At 45.1% G+C, this 16937-nt stretch overlaps 1 protein-coding gene across 1 annotated transcript in view; it reads left to right on the forward strand.

Moving 5' to 3' along the window:
* The window catches only part of LOC139650725 (GDNF family receptor alpha-2-like), a 33936-nt gene extending 17399 nt beyond the window's left edge, over positions 1 to 16537 (forward strand). Inside the window, exons 4-9 of the mRNA XM_071527462.1 lie at positions 722 to 831; positions 1462 to 1602; positions 5790 to 5974; positions 8959 to 9009; positions 9612 to 9733; positions 16360 to 16537. Of these exons, the coding sequence (XP_071383563.1) occupies positions 722 to 831; positions 1462 to 1602; positions 5790 to 5974; positions 8959 to 9009; positions 9612 to 9733; positions 16360 to 16537 (787 nt within the window). The remainder of the gene's footprint in view (positions 1 to 721; positions 832 to 1461; positions 1603 to 5789; positions 5975 to 8958; positions 9010 to 9611; positions 9734 to 16359) is intronic.
* The last annotated feature ends 400 nt before the right edge of the window (positions 16538 to 16937 follow it).

Raw genomic sequence — 16937 nt, forward strand, 5'->3', positions numbered from 1 at the left:
TTGTATGAGAGGAAAATGTGAGTGTGTTTACTGTATGTCTATCTGTTTGTGACTTTGTCTAGAGTTGACATCATTGTTCAAGCAGCCCCCCCCTCCCTCTCTCACACACACACACACTGACCTCTATGTGAAAGTCAAATGCACAACACTCCTGCCTGTCAAACTATATCATTCTTTGCAGCAGACAGACAAGCAAAGACAGAGAAACACACTTACAAACACACACACACACACACACACACACACACACACACACACACACACACACACACACACACACACACACACACGCACACACACAGGTGGACTCTGTCTGTCATACAATCTCATGGAGTGATGGGATCACACATTTCCGTCACCCTGCCGATAACCATATGACACATCTCTCACCCTGCTTCCCCTCCTTTTCTCTCCGTCTCCCTCTCCACCGCTCTCTCTCTCTCTCTCTCTCTCTCTCTCTCTCTCTCTCACACACACACACACACGCCTTGACTATGCTTCAATTACTTTAATCAAGTGGCAGAGAGAGTTTACAAAAGACATAAAGACAGAGTGTGAACAGGATAGTGAAACACAATTCGGTCAGGCAGCAAATTAAGCAGAAGCTATTGGTCGTGTCAGTTTCTCATGCATTAATGTATGCGTGATGTGTCTCTCGCAGTGTAATATGTTTTTGATCTGATGCCGACACATATATTGTTATTCTGTTAATCTGCCGTAGGTCTCGGCTGGCTGATTTCCACATGAACTGCCAGGTGACGTCTCACACTGTCACCAGCTGCCCACATGACAACTACCACGGCTGCCTCATGGCCTATGTTGGCCTCATCGGTAAGTTACGCAATGATATTTGGGTGTCCTTTAATCCAGTGGTTCTCAACGTGGGGTCCGGGGACCACCAGGGGTCCTTGAGAGGGGTTCCAGTGGGTCCCAAGCAAATTGATGCATTGTTAAACTTCAGCATTATTTCATTTAGAAGAAGTGAACACAATTAGAGAATGTAGAAGAATGACTGTTTTGATCATAGTTTCTCTGTTATCTCTCTACCTACAATACAGATAGTCATGGAGTTCTGGATAAAATCATATCTGACAATAAAAATATTCTCAGATTTGGGTACGAGAGACAAAATCTCATCAAATGGGGGTCCTACTGTGGCTCTAATGTGGACTAAATTAGGGGTCCTTGATATGAAAATGGTTGAGAATCACTGCTTTAATCAATATGCCTATATAAGTAAAATGACTTTGGTTCAAATATCTGCAATTATCAGTTGACTGGACAGACAGATTGCAGGTCGCTATTTCTCTGGAAATCATCCCCTGATTCAATTTCACAATTTGCTGAAAAAAAAAAAAATCCTCTTTGCCTTACTTCCCTACCAATCTCTATCTTAATTCTCATTCCTCCCCATCGTTAACTCCTTCCCGCTCTCTCACGTTTTTTTTTCCTCTGGCTCAGGCTCGGATGTAACGCCTAACTACAGTGACAGCAGTCCTTCCAACATCACCATCAGCCTGTGGTGCACCTGCAGGGGCACTGGCAACCAGGAGCACGAGTGTGACGCTTTCCACCGGGACTTCACACACAACACCTGCCTCAGTGAGTTGTTGTTTTTCTGTGTGTGTGTGTGTGTGTTTGTGTGTTCTTCCTTTTCTATACTTATGCGGACCAAATAGAGACACAAAGATAGAAAGATGTTTTGGGGATAGTTTTGGGGTAGGTCTTGGGTTTTCTCATTAATATTAACGACCCCTCTGTTCTGATTGGCTAACCGTTTCGAGAGTGAAACGTGAGACACTGCGGCCAGGCAGCTACAGGTAGGGAAAACTCTCCGGTAATAAACAATGACAGCCGCTCAATCGTTTTGAAAAAAACACTTTGTTAGTCTATTATTTCTTATAAAAATGATAATGAGCGAACCTTTGTGACGCCACAAAGTTACAGAAGTCCAAACGGCTCGTTTACAGGCTCGCTTTTCTAATATGGATTGTGTGGATTTAGTTGGCAAGGGAAATTGAAACGATATGGGACCTTTAAAATTAGAATTAAGTTAGGATAAGGGTCGCCTTTATGTCTTTATGTCTTTATTAGGATCCCCATTAGCACCAGCATAACAACTGACTATTCTTCCTGGGGTCCACCACACATACAGACATACACACTTATACACACTATAACCACATAAACACAACAAACACAACAGCTCATCTCATTGAATTAACAATCAAATACATACGGAAGAGAAACAATATTGTCATCCAGACATCAAGCCAAACCCAAAAAGTCAATCACAATTCCTCAAAAATAATAGCAAACTTATAAATCCTTGTCTGAATGACCTTCTTAAATTATATATTTATCCATCCTGCACTTTCACACATGTAATTCCAAGAAAATAACAATCTGTATTCTGAGCTCTCCCTCTGTTGACTGTCTGGTCTCCTTATTTCTTCTTGGAAATAACAGTCTCCCCTGTCTGCACTGTAGCACAGCGCTCAAGGAGAGCTTGTCTGAAACAACCACTGACTAAACTGCTATAGGAAGTTATCACACAGAGAAAAAACTTTGAGCAATCACATCAATGGACGGCCACGGAGCAGTGATTGAACTGGGTGGTGGGGAGTGTGGTTGTGTGTGTGCGCTGGCAAAATAGTAGCTAACGCAGGGAAACTGGGCCCAAACAGTAGTAGTGAGCAAGCTATTCAACGATGGGCTACAATGAAATAACATACAAAGACACCTTTGAAAATTTTATATGCGTTGTAGTTCTTCAAATGAAGGGAACGAATGCGCAAAACATGCCTCTGATATTACCAAATCCAAAACTTTTTGCAATTTATATTTTATTTTCATTGGCGATCTAGCTACTACCAGCTAACTTAATGAGTTAGCTACTTAGTTTGTGTTGCTTGTGGGGTAGCCTAGGTGCTAGCTGCATGGAGAATCAGGGAATGGACAACCTGATAGACGAATGGGATCCACTGTGTATTCTGTAGACTGGGGTTAAGGTTAAAGGAATAGTTCACCCAAACATGAAAATTCTGTCATCATATACTCTCAGCCCAAATGAAACACAGGTGAAATTTGTTAGTCCATATAACACACAGGGAGTTTGCCAGCACAACTCCATAGCAGCTTTCTCCAAAACAACTGAAGTCAATGGGGACCTGTTCTTTAGAGTTCCAAAACAAAAACAGCCAAACAATCACACTGTGAATAGAAAGACCTATACACCATTATTTGTTGCAAATCAATCAGCTGTAGTTAAGATTTGCACTAAATGATGGTGTAAATATACTGTAGGTCTTTTTGGAACTCTGAAGAACTGGTCCCCACTGACTTCAGTTGTTTTGGAGAAGGCTGCTATGGAGTTGTGCTGGCAACCTCCCTGTGTGTTATATGGACAAACTTCATTCAACCTTTATTTAGATCTCAGAGATCATTGAGGGTATACCCTCATTTACAATGATGCTGAGAGTACAGAGTAAATACACATAACAAAAACAACCAACGAGAAAACAAATAAACAAACAACAACAACCAAACACAGTTAAAAACAGTTACATTCACGAGTGGTGCAGTTTGCAATTATGGTTTTAAATTGACCCAAATGTACAATTGTGTCCAGTTTCAATGTATGTTGCAAAGTGTTCCAGGTGTGTGCAGCACAGAAACTAAAGGCAGTCTTACCAAGTTCAGTGTTTGTACACAGTACTTCGAGCATTAGCCAATCCCTTGAACGAGTTGAATAGTGACTATAGGACCAATTTAATAAAGAAGTAATATATGATGGCAAGTTGCCAATAAGGGCTTTATAAATAAAGAGGAACCAATGCCTGTCACGTCTTACCTTAAGGGATTCCCACCCAAGCTTTTCATACAAGAAGCAATGATGTGTGGAATAACTGTCATCGGTAATAAATCTTAGGGCGGAATGATAAACTGAATCTAGGGGTTTAAGAGTAGAGGCAGAGGCGTGTCCATAGATAACATCACCATAATCCAAAACAGACAAGAAGACAGCCTCAATTATCCGCTTCCTACTGAACATAGGAAAATTAGCTTTGTTTCTGTACTTCACCTGTGTTTCAACTGGCATGAGGGGGAGGAGATGACAGAATTTTCATTTTGGGTGAACTATTCCTTTAAGATTATTTTAGGCTAGGTAGGTAGAGTTGAGGGTGGAGATAAGAGGTTAGGGATTGAATGTAGTCAATTAAGGTGCTCACTAGTAATAAGTAATACAAAAATGTGTGTGTGTGTGTTAGAGTGTGAAGTGAAGTGTGTGTGGCGTACGGCAGTGTTTGAGTGAAAAAATCAGAACGAAAGAGAGAGAATCAAGGAGAGAGGATAGAAGGAGCGGAGAGAGTAGAAAGGTTCAGGACTACTGTATGTGTAGAAGATCCCAAGGTGTTTCTCTTTAAATAACACTGACCTGACCCAGCTACAATATCTCCTCTCCACCTCCTCACTCAAACAAACACAGTGTGCATATATGAATATCCATCTGTGCAAACATGTGCTGTTGCAGTAGAATAACCAAGACAAGCATCCAACCATCCGATCATCCAAGGTGGTGAAATCAGAGAAGTTTTTGGACTTTTTTGTCCTTTTTTTGGCACATTAATAGCAGAAGTGTAAAGTGTAATGCATCTTCAGTCCATAGCAACTATGCAAATAAACCTTTGCACACATATCCAATCAGGAAGCACATGCAAAACAACCAGTCGGCACGCAGCTTGGATAGTAATCATGCATACTATTGGATATATGAGAATTATTTTCCTACTTGGAAAATTCATATGAATGCTATTGAAAGTAGGATGATTAAGTCGGAAAGCCAGAGAAAATTTTGCTACCTGAGTTTCGAGTTATGACGCAATGGTAACCTGTAACCTTGTCAACATGGCAGAGAAGTTGAGATTTGTGTCAGTTAACAGTACAAATACACTTATATACACATCAAAATTAAATTAAATTCAATTAAATTAGGTTCATTAAATTAGCTTGTAAGCTGCAGGGTGTTCATGATTGATTATCGCTTGATTTTCCACCAAAATAACCTGTAAATGCAATTAGGGCTGGGCGATAATTCATTATTATCGTTTATCGTCTTTCAGTGGAATCATGTTGTGATGATATGAAGATATTTTTTAATATCGTGACACACATTTCTGCTGTCTAAATTGATGATGACAAGCAAATTTTACTTAAAAACTCTGATAAAATGAGGTATGGTAGGAATATTATTTGAATATTTCTGTTTTGTTTGACATCACACCTAACATTACCATTCGGTTCAATGAGATGAACATGAATTTGATTATTTAACGTGATTTTGCATACATGAACCATATCGTGATATATATTGATATCGAGAAAAATCCTTATGATTATCGCCATATTGATTTTAACCATATCGTCCAGCCCTAAATGCAATGCTGTTTAGCAGCTGACTAGCATGTCCCAGATGTCGGACCTTCCCCACCAGCACCTGAATGCGGCATAATACTTACGTTAATACGTCAAAAATGGATTGTCATGATACTGGTGGATAGGGAACAAGCAAGATGAGGCGTTTACTGTCAATTTTAAATGATGTAAATATCATAAGGCGAATGCGTGATGTGCGTGGCAGTCTGAGGGAAAGAGAAACCCGACTTCATTGTGTGTGTTTAATGCCAGATATAAATATAATACAGCTACATCAGATCTAGACACACATATCTGGATATGAGAGGCATTTTAAAGGCAGGTGGCATCCTTTTCTCCTTCTCTTTCCACAGAAAATGCCATCCAGGCGTTTGGATATGGCTCAGACGGAGGGACTCTGCCTGTCACGGAGCCGCTGGCCACTTTCTTCCCCCCCGCCCAGCCGCCAATCATCTCCAAGCCCGCCCCTTCCCTACACGGCAACGCCATCAAGCCCATGGACAGTGCTTGCGTGTTTTCCACTTGTGCCAACCTGCAGGTGAGTTTTGCCTGTATAGGATGTGTGTGTGTGTGTGTGTTTTCCTACCTGAGCCACACTGAATGTCAAGAAGGGTGAACTCTAACTTCCAGCAGCCAAACTAGGAGGAGAGAAAGACAGGCGGACAATATATATATGCAGATAAGCATGAGCAGATCTGAGCAGAATAGATTTGAGTGTATCCCTCTTCTTAACCTCCGCACACGTTCAGCTTCATCCTGCCAGCATTCTGGGGAAAGGGGAAAACCATCCATTATGTACAGGGAAGGGGTGTGAGGGTGGGGGTTAAGGGGCATTATAAATGGCTATCCATTATGTAAGAGGTTTAGAGTATGAATTATTGAATGCGCCGACACGTTATTTGACTGGAAGAGGAGATATCTCGCCCCAAATTGCTCCATATACTCCAGACACTCGCATATACACTCTTAGCCGGGGAGATGCGGAGTGTGTACCTCTGAAGAGTAGAGCACACAAGAGTAGAGCCTCCTCCACCCGGGTGTGCGGAGACACTATTGATAATTCATGTAAGTGTATGAGAAATATAATGAGGGAGAGATAAAAAAAAAAAAAGGAGAGACAGAGAGCACAGCTAAGTTACATTGGACAAACTCCCAGTGGAAACCCTATATACAGACTTTTGTAGACATATTTGAATGGCAAAAATATAGATGTAGGGCTGAATGTCAGATGCTGATTCCCATTAATAACTAATATTCCATAGGTGGAAAAACTCCACAGTGTAAGCAAAATGTACATGCTTCAATTTAAAGTGGTAATCCTCAATTTTATTTTTTATTTTTTATTTTTTTTAATATATCTCGATCTGTGGTGCTAAGCGGTCACTGCTGTGGTGTTTTCGCACTGCACGGACTACCCGGTTCTTCTTCTATTGATTCTAAACAAACCGCTGTTGCCGCTGCTGGAAACATAACATACATCACCGGCCTGCATTTTTAGAACAGCGAATGCATGAACCGGGTATAGGTCACGTCACTATTGTGTTACACCGATCGTCGATAAAGGAGAGCAAAATGGAGGGTTATTTTGAAAAATGTTTCCCTCCCAAGAGAACAGGAGGAAATCCAAATCCTCCTCGGCGAGGGAGACACTGACTGCTGGCCTCTGGCTGCTCAGTGTGTGTCAGCATGCTATAGCTGGTGGGACAGTGACAAAGAGTTGTTTTGAAAATATCTGTTACTAATAATTATTCGAATCAACTTTTGATTGTCCACCAATATTAGCTCATCGTTAATGTTTAGTCTAATAAGCCTTGCTCTCCTCTACATCAGTGATTCTCAACCTTTTTCATATCAAGGACCCCTAATTAGTCCACATTAGAGCCACGGACCCCCATTTAATACGATTTTGTCTCTCGGGCCCAAATCTAAGAATATTTTCAGATATGATTTTGTCCAGAATTCCATGATTATCTGTATTATAGGAGATAACAGTGAAATATGATCAAAATAGTCATTCTTCTACATCCTCCAATTGTGTTAACTTCAACTTCATCAATTTGCTGGGGACTGCCTGGAAGCCCCTCAAGGACCCCTGGTGGTCCCCGGACCCCACGTTGAGAACCACTGCTCTACATGGCATGAAACTCCGGACTTTCATGATGTGAGGATCACACACCAGCAGAGTTTAAGACAGTGGTTCTCAACGTGGGGTCCGGGGACCACCAGGGGTCCTTGAGGGGGTTCCAGTGGGTCCCAAGCAAATTGATGAATTCAATTCAGCATTATTTCATTTACAAGAAATGAACACAATTAGAGAATGTAGAAGAATGACTGTTCGGATCATAGTTTCTCTGTTATCTCTCTACCTACAATACAGATAGTCATGGAATTCTGGACAAAATCATATCTGACGATAAAAATATTCTCAGATTTGGGTCCGAGAGACAAAATCTCATCAAATGGGGGTCCTAATGTGGACTAAATTTGGGGTCCTTGATATGAAAAAGGTTGAGAATCACCGGTCTAAGACACATCCCGAGAGAGACAGACAGTGAGACAGTCGGAAAGAGGTGGAGAAATGCGAGAGAGACGATATAAAAAGAGTGAGAGATGGAGAAAAGCATGCGATGTTGCAGTGCACAGCATTGTCCTGCATATTAGCCCATGTTTTCTGAATCATATCATTTCCCCAAAGCACATGAATGCAGCTATCATTTCCTCTGTAAGCCATGCTGAGCAGTCAGTTTATAGGAAATAGACCCTGTGGAAGCGTACGGTGTCATAAGAGGTTACCGCGGCAACAGTCAATATGATAATGATCCATCCACATGGTCTAATGATCAGTGCAACAGCCATGCATGTATGTGCCGGCGTACACGCGTGTATCCTGTGTGCGTGTATGTTTCGGAGAAAATGGTAATGATTTCCAGACTCCATTTTCTGCTCTCGATTTATTCCCCCCCTCCCCCCCCCCCCCTCCCCCCGTCCCTGAAAAGAGTTCTCATCCGTGCTCGTCGAGCGATAAGATCTGATTGGCTCTCCCACCCAGGCAACGGGAGGAGATATGCTAATGAAGCGCTGACAAAGAGGCTGATGGAAGACGGAGATAAACGGGAAAGCGAGAGAGACTTTGTGTGTGTGTGTGTGTGTGTGTGTGTGTGTGTGTGTGTGCATATTTCGTTTACGCTGACATTACTTCATAGTAGTATCAGCTACAGCTAGAAAGCGCTACTTAACCATTTCCCTCCCTCCCTCCCTGGAGATAATCACAGGAAACTGAAGCAGCCCTCAAAACACTTCCTTTATCAGAGCCACAGTGACAGATACAGTACAGTATGTCTTTGAATGGAAGGTTGGCTTGATAACACCAATGTGCCATTTAAAGAGTTAGGACTGATCAGAGAGTTTAATTATCCTCATCGCGAGCGGGCCGACAAAGAGGGGAAAGACAAAGCAACGCTGAAATATAAAGAGGAATGTTTTTTTTTTATGCTTTCCCATAACGTGTCCCTCGCTTTACAGGACGGAGGAGGGCAGAAGTGCATCCCCTCCGATGAGTTTGAGTGTGAGGAGGTGAGGAGCTTGTCATTATGTGTGTGTGTGTGTGTGTGTGTGTGTGTGTGTGTGTGTGTGTTTTCTTACTTTTGTCAAACGAATTAAGACAATAGCAGGTTGTGCAAAATAACACCCTTCACATCTCTCTCTCCCTCTCCCTCTCTCTCTCTCTCTCTCCCACACACACACACACACACACACACACATCTGACAGCTGATTAACGTCTCTCATATTTGTTTCTTTTCTCTGCTCTCCATCTGTTCACACCATCCGAGTTCAATGTCAACTCAAACAAGCACACAATTTTCACAATATGATATTGTGATGTGGTAAAAAAAAAAAAAAAAAAAAATGTTTTGAACTGTTTTCAACTTCTATTTAATTGCAAAATGTTTACTGTATTGTTTTACTTATATACCCATCCTACAGTAGTCTCTTCACTCCACCTAACACTGTATGAAAGACAATATGCTGTATGTTTATATGTAAAAAAAAACACAATACCGATTTTTATTTGATGATTTTATTCGCTCTCTCCCTTCTTCCCACAACCCTCTCTTCCTTCCTTCACCCGTCTTCTCCTTCTCCCTCTTCCCACACCTCCTCTCTCCTCATCCAGGCCCTGTTGGCCCGGGGGTCCATAGACTCCCAGGACACCGAGGGGGCGAAGAGCAGCACCCGGCAACCGGCGCCACTCCTCCGCCCCGTCTGTGTGACCGTGTGTGTGTCCATCCTGGCAAAGTTGTTGCTACTTTAGGTCTTGTGAAATGTGAACACACACACACACACACGCGCACACACACACACACACACACACACACACACAAGCAAACACACACTCGCTTCCCCTCTGACCGGCAAAGACCTATCTCTCCATCCCGCAGACAGTCATTGTGACATCACATCCTCCGCTACCGGAAAATGTCAAGCAGACAGACTAGCCCCCCCCCCCCCCCCCCAAAAAAAAAAAAAATCAACAGCGATCATTTTGAGAAGAGAAAAACTATTTTTAGAGGAGGTTCAGCGGCGAGATTAGCAGCCTCTCTCTCTCTCTGCCGCACACAGAGACAATCGACGAGAAGAAAGGAAGAAAGAAGCGAGAGAGAGAGAGAGAGAGAGAGAGAAAGAGAAAGAGAGACGCTTGGGATTTTTTTGGATCACAGCGACTCCCGTTTCCAATGCTCCAAATGTCTGGAGGGTTTGTGTTGCTTTTTTTTTTGTGTGTTTTTTTTTTTCATTCCCTCCAGCTCTTTTGGATCCGAGACAGTTGGGCTGAAACGCGGGGGGGGGGACTCTGGCTCAAGTGCAAACACACACACACACACACACACTAAAAAGTCTATAAAAGGCTGGACGGGACAGGACAGATCCTTCTACTCTTGCTTGTCAGCTCAATTTATCACACCTTTCGGACCTCGCTCGTGGCAAGAAATCAATACTACATACATTCAAAAGCACACACACACACACACACACACAGGAACATACACACACACACACACACTCCGTCACCTTCCCCCCCTAGACCTCGTTAGCTGGTAAACAGGGTCCCCACACTGACACAAACACACACACATGCTGTTACACCAGTGTGCTTTTGCTGGTCATTATCTCTCTATCTTTTTTTTTTTTTTTTTTTCCCGGTTGACATCCTGTACAAAATACATTTAATGTGGAAAAAAAAAAAAAAAAAAAAAAAATTGTAAATCTAACGGAATCTCAATGGAAGAGTGTACATTTCACTTCAGTGTAAAATAGTGCGTGGGCGTGATTGTGGGTCCGAGTGTGTGTGTGTGTGTGTGTGTGTGTGTGTGTGCGCAAATGTGTGTGTGTGTGTGTGTTTCTTTACGTGAGTGTGTGGGGGAGAGTGCGTGGGAGTTTTTTGGGGGGTGTGTATAGCGCATCTGTGTACGGGTGCTCATTGTGTTTAACCTTTGTGTGTGTGTGTGTGTGTGTGTGTGTGTGTGTGTGTGTGTGTGTGTGTATGGGTTCAGTCAGTGTGTATCATACCTCTGGCCACTACTGTGGAGTATTTTCTATGTTCGTGGATGAGACCAGGATGTGGGGGGAAAAAGGGACTAAAAGGCGGGGATTTGCTCTCCTCCGTCTCCGGGGGACGGAAAAAAGAAGAGAGAAGATCGGTGTCTGTGTCTATGAGCGTGGCCTTACTTTATTTGTGATTTCTTACATACTTGACTGAAGGAGGAAGGATGATCGTGGTGGCTGAGTGGAGGAGAGAGAGAGAGAGAGAGAGAGAGAGAGAGAGTGAGAAGAGGAGTCGAGGGGGGAAAAAAATGGGAGGTTGTAAAATTTGCTGGTATATTTGTAAACTTTTAACAGCGCTACGGCAGTGTATCTGAAATATGTGTCAGGAGATCTAATAATAAAAGTAACATCTGTAACACCGGCTCTCGACTTTTTTTTGCACGTGCTTTTTTGAAAAACTGGCTTTCTTAAAGGAATAGTTCACCCAAAAATGGAAAATTCTGTCATCATCTGTCTAAGTTTGTCCATATAACACACAGGGAGGCTGCCAGCACAACTCCATAGCAGAGCTTCTCCAAAAACAACTGAAGTCAGTGGGGAGCAGTTCTTCGGAGCAGTGGTTCTCAAAGCGGGGGCCCGGGGCACCCCCAGGGGTCCTTGAGGGGGGGTTCCAGGGGGTCCCCAGCAAATGATTGATGATTTGTTAAAGTTGAAGTTAACACAATTGGAGAATGTAGAAGAATGACTATTTTGATCATATTTCACTGTTATCTCTCTGCCTATAATACAGATAGGCATGGAATTCTGGACAAAATCATATCAAACAATATTCTTAGATTTGGGCCCGAGAGACAAAATCGTATTAAATGGGGTCCGTGGCTCTAATGTGGACTAATTGGGGGTCTTTGATATGAAAAAGGTTGAGAATCACTGATGTAGAGGAGAGCAAGGCGTATTAGACTAAACATTAACGATGAGGCTGCTAATATTGGTGGACAATCAAAAGTTGATTAGAATAATTATTAGTAACAGATACTCCATCAAGTAACACAATGACAATATTGTATGACTATTTTGGTCATGGGTTTCATACACTTTCTGTAATAAAACATCTAAAAGCAAAAATCTTATCAGACGGGGGACCCTGGGACAAAATCTTATCAAATGTGGTCTAATTTGTGTCAGTTTAGGGGTCCTTGACGTGAAAAAAGTTTGAGAACCACTGCTTTAGAGTTCCGAAACAAAAAACAGCCAAACAATCACACTGTGAATAGAAAGACCTATACACCATGATTTGTTGCAAACCAATCAGCTGTGGTTAAGATTTGCACTAAATTATGGTGTAAATATGAATGAATGAATGAACTTTATTTTGGTTGTTCACATTAAAAAAAAACCCAAAACTGTACATTTCTCAAGATTAAAATTATTATAACCAAAAAAGGGTTGGGCAGAAGCAATGCTTTTTTTTTTAGCCCACCCTGTACATTACATCAAACAACTCAACACACTTTCAAACAATTTTTTTTTTTTTTTTTTTTTTTTTTTTTCCCATTATGCTCACATTCCTCCATAACAATATGTAAATTATATTCTTTATTCAATTAAACAAATTAAATATACTGTAGGTCTCTGAAGAACTGGTCTAACAAACTTCACCTGTGTTTCAACTGGCATGAGGGTGACAAGATGATGACAGAATTTTCATTTTTTTGGGTGAACTATTCCTTTAAAATTTGACCTTTGACTCAACTTTTTTTTCCCTTCCATATGTCCCCTTTGCCTAACAGTGAGCACTGAATAAGTCGTGAGTGATTCATAATTCTTTCAGAGCAGCCCAGGCAGACTGGCTGCCGATACCTGATGAAGTACGGCTGATTAAAAAAAAACCTGCTTACACTCTCGCACGGTGACTCACACTCAGACGGAGATTAGTGAGCCAGGCAGAGAGAGAGAGAGAGAGAGAGAGAGAGATAGAGGGAGAGACGGGGCAGACCGGATGCGTTTTTTTTTTTGACAGGCAGACAGATACGCAGGAGTGTGTTTTGACGATGAGGCATCCAAAAGGATAGATTAAACACACACACACGCACACACACACACACACACACACACACACACACACACACACACACACACACACGGATCCACTGACCGCACACGCGTGTGGGCGTGTGTCAGAAAAAGGATACGCATTCCCCCAGCTCCTTATCTCTCTATTTCACACAGCTCTGTCACACTTTGTCATCCTTTTTACGTCCTCTCCCCTCTCTCTCTCTCTCTCTCTCTCTTCCTTGCTATCAACTCTCCCTCTCTCCCATTGCAGCCGGAGCTAATCCCTGCACTTATTCTCCCACTTTGATTCAGACACCGCTGATAACAGGTAGTGTGGAAATCAGACTCGATCCATCCGTCTCCATTTCCTCCCCTTTTTTTTTTTCCGCACTGTGTCCCTCTGTCATATTTGCTCTGCTCTCCTTTACATCTCCATTTTATTTGCTCCGTCTGGCCCACAGCTTCCCTCCTCTATTCTGTCCATCCGACCGATTATTGCCTTTACTTTTCTTTTACCGAGGCACCTCCTATCTTTTTCTCTCTCTTCTCTCAGCTCTGTTCTTCCTCTCCTCTTCTATTCTTCCTCTCCTCTCCTCTCCTTTCCTTTCCTTTCCTTTCTGTCTCTTCCCTCCTCTCCTCTCCTCTCTCCTGCCCGCTTTTCTCCTCTCCCCCTCTCCTCTCCTCTCCTCTCCTCTCCCCTCCTCTCCTACCATCCTCTCCTCTCCTACCATCCACTCCTCTCCTCTCCTCTCCCCTCCTCTCCTACCATCCTCTCCTCTCCTACCATCCTCTCCTCTCCTCTCCTCTCCCCTCCTCTCCTACCATCCTCTCCTCTCCTACCATCCACTCCTCTCCTCTCCTCTCCCCTCCTCTCCTACCATCCTCTCCTCTCCTACCATCCTCTCCTCTCCTCTCCTCTCCCCTCCTCTCCTACCATCCTCTCCTCTCCCCTCCTCTCCTACCATCCTCTCCTCTCCTACCATCCTCTCCTCTCCTCTCCTCCCTTCTTTTCTCCTCTCCCCTCCTCTCCTACCATCCTCTCCTCTCCCCTCCTCTCCTACCATCCTCTCCTCTCCTACCATCCTCTCCTCTCCTCTCCTCTCCTGCCCTCTCCTCCCCTCCTCTCCTCTCCTCTCCTCCTCTACTTTGTCCATCCGACCGATTATTCTTTCATGACTCACTCTCCTTTACTTTTCTTTACCAAGGAACCTCCTATCTTTTCCTCTTTCCTCTCCTCTCCTATTTTTCTTCCTTTCCTTTCCTTTCCTTTCCTTTCCTTTCCTTTCCTTTCCTTTCCGTCTCTTCCCTCCTCTCCTCTCCTCTCCCCCTCTCCTCTCCCCTCCTCTCCTACCATCCTCTCCTCTCCTCTCCTACCATCCTCTCCTCTCCTCCCTTCTTTCTCCTCTACCCCTCTCCTCTCCCCTCCTCTCCTACCATCCTCTCCTCTCCTCCCCTCTCCTCCTCTCCTCTCCTCTCCCCCTCTCCTCTCCTCTCCTCTCCTCCTCTACTTTGTCCATCCGACCGATTATTCTTTCATGACTCACTCTCCTTTACTTTCCTTTACCGAGGAACCTCCTATCTTTTCCTCTCCTCTCAGCTCCATTCTTCCTCTCCTTTCCTTTCCTTTCCTCCCCTCCCCTCCCCTCCCCTCCTCTCCTCTCCTCTCCTCCTCACCTCTCCTTTGTCCATCCGACCGATTATTCTTTCATGACTCACTCTCCTTTACTTTTCTTTACCAAGGAACCTCCTATCTTTTTCTCTCCTCTCAGGTCCATTCTTCCTCTCCTCTCCTATTCTTTCTTTCCTTTCCTTTCCATCTCTTCCCTCCTCTCCTCTCCCCTCCCCTCCCCTTCTCTCCTCCCCTCTTTTCTCCTCTCCCCCTCTCCTCTCCTTTCCTTTCCTTTCCGTCTCTTCCCTCCTCTCCTCCCTTCTCTTCTCCCCTCCTCTCCTACCCTCTTTCTCCTCTCCCACTCTCCACTCCCCTCCCCTCCTCTCCTACCATCCTCTTCTCCCCTCCCCTCCTCTCCTACCATCCTCTTCTCTCCTCCTCTCCTCTCCTACCATCCTCTCTTCTCCTCCCCTCTTCTCCTCCTCTCCTGTCCTCTCCTCTCCCCTCCTCTCCTAACATCCTCTCCTACCATCCTCTCCTCTCCTCTCCCCTCCACCTCTCTCCCCCTCTCCCCTCCTCCTCTCCTCTCCTCCTCTCCTCTCCTACCATCCTCTCTTCTCCTCCCTCTTCTCCTCCTCTCCTCTCCTCTCCTCTCCCCTCCACCTCTCTCCCCCTCTCCCTCCTCTCCTCTCCTCTCCTCCTCTCCTCTCCTCTCCTCCCCTCTTTTCTCCTCTCCCCCTCCTCTCCTTTCCTTTCCTTTCCGTCTCTTCCCTCCTCTCCCCTCCTCTCCTCCCTTCTCTTCTCCCCTCCTACCCTCTTTTCTCCTCTCCCACTCGCCACTCCCCTCCCCTCCCCTCCTCTCCTACCATCCTCTTCTCCCCTCCCCTCCTCTCCTCTCCTACCATCCTCTTCTCTCCTCCTCTCCTCTCCTACCATCCTCTCCTCTCCTGCCGTCTCTCCTCCTCTCCTCTCCTCTTTTCTCCTCCTCTCCTGTCCTCTCCTCTCCCCTCCTCTCCTACCATCCTCTCCTCTCCTCTCCCCTCCACCTCTCTCCCCCTCCCCCCCTACTCTCCTCTCCTCTCCTCCTCTCCTCTCCTCCCCTCTTTTCTCCTCTCCCCCTCTCCTCTCCTTTCCTTTCCTCTCCTTTCCGTCTCTTTCCTCCTCTCCCCTCCTCTCCTCCCTTCTCTCCTCCTCTCCTCTCCTCCCCTCTTTTCTCCTCCTCTCCTCTCCTGTCCTCTCCTCTCCCCTCCTCTCCTAACATCCTCTCCTACCATCCTCTCCTCTCCTCTCCCCTCCACCTCTCTCCCCCTCTCCCCTCTTCTCCTCTCCTCCCCTCTTTTCTCCTCTCCCCCTCTCCTCTCCTTTCCTTTCCTTTCCTTTCCTTTCTGTCTCTTCCCTCCTCTCCTCCCTTCTCTCCTACCATCCTCTTCTCTCCTCCTCTCCTCTCCTACCATCCTCTCCTCTCCTCCCGTCTGTCCTCTCCTCCCGTCTCTCCTCCTCTCCTTTCCTCCCCACTTTTCTCCTCCTCTCCTGTCCTCTCCTCTCCCCTCCTCTCCTACCATCCTCTCCTCACCTCTCCTCTCCCCTCCCTTCTCTCCTCTCCTCACCTCTCCCCTCCCCTCCTCCTCTCCTCTCCCCTCCCCTCCTCCTCCCCTCTCCTCTCCTGCAAGGTAAGGCTCTAACCAGGTTGGACATTCACTGTAATGCTTAATGTCAGCTGGGCTCGCAGCGACAGTGTTGCCGCTCCCACCTCGTCTCCATCGGGACGCGGTGGCCCGGAGAGGAACCCGAGAACGGAAGGAGCCATAATCAGCCACCGGATGAGGGTCAGGCGAGGCGGGGCGGAGGGCGAGGCCGCGGGGCGGAAGGCCGGGGCGAGAGCAAACGAGACCTGACACGCCCGGCCGAACGTCCCGCCTCCCAAAAAAAGACTAATGAAGTTTAAAAGCGGGGGACCAGAAGTTGTAAAGATCTCTCTCCTGACTCATGCGGTGACTATACACACCCCACAGCCACTCTGAGACCCTTGGGCTTTCGCACATTTAATGATGTGCACATGCCGGTGTGTGTGTGTGTGTGTGTGTGTGTGTGTGTGTGTGTGTGTGTGTGTATGTATATGACTGTGCGCTCGTGTCAGAGAGCCCTTTCGAAATCATTTAAATAAAGCAAATCCCCAACCAAAATGTCAGTCTCCCTCTTTGCAGTCAACAGTACTGTGTGTGTGTGTGTGTGTGTGTGTGTTCTTGTACTTCTGTCCTTGTGAGAACCAGTTTGAATTTCATGCCTTCCAAATGA

Source organism: Centroberyx affinis, unplaced genomic scaffold, assembly GCF_046629955.1.
Source record: "Centroberyx affinis isolate AG114_WGS23_722 - 3 ecotype Tasmania unplaced genomic scaffold, CSIRO-AGI_Caff_v1 ptg001540l_1, whole genome shotgun sequence".
In the NCBI taxonomy this organism is placed as follows: Eukaryota; Metazoa; Chordata; class Actinopteri; order Beryciformes; family Berycidae; genus Centroberyx; species Centroberyx affinis.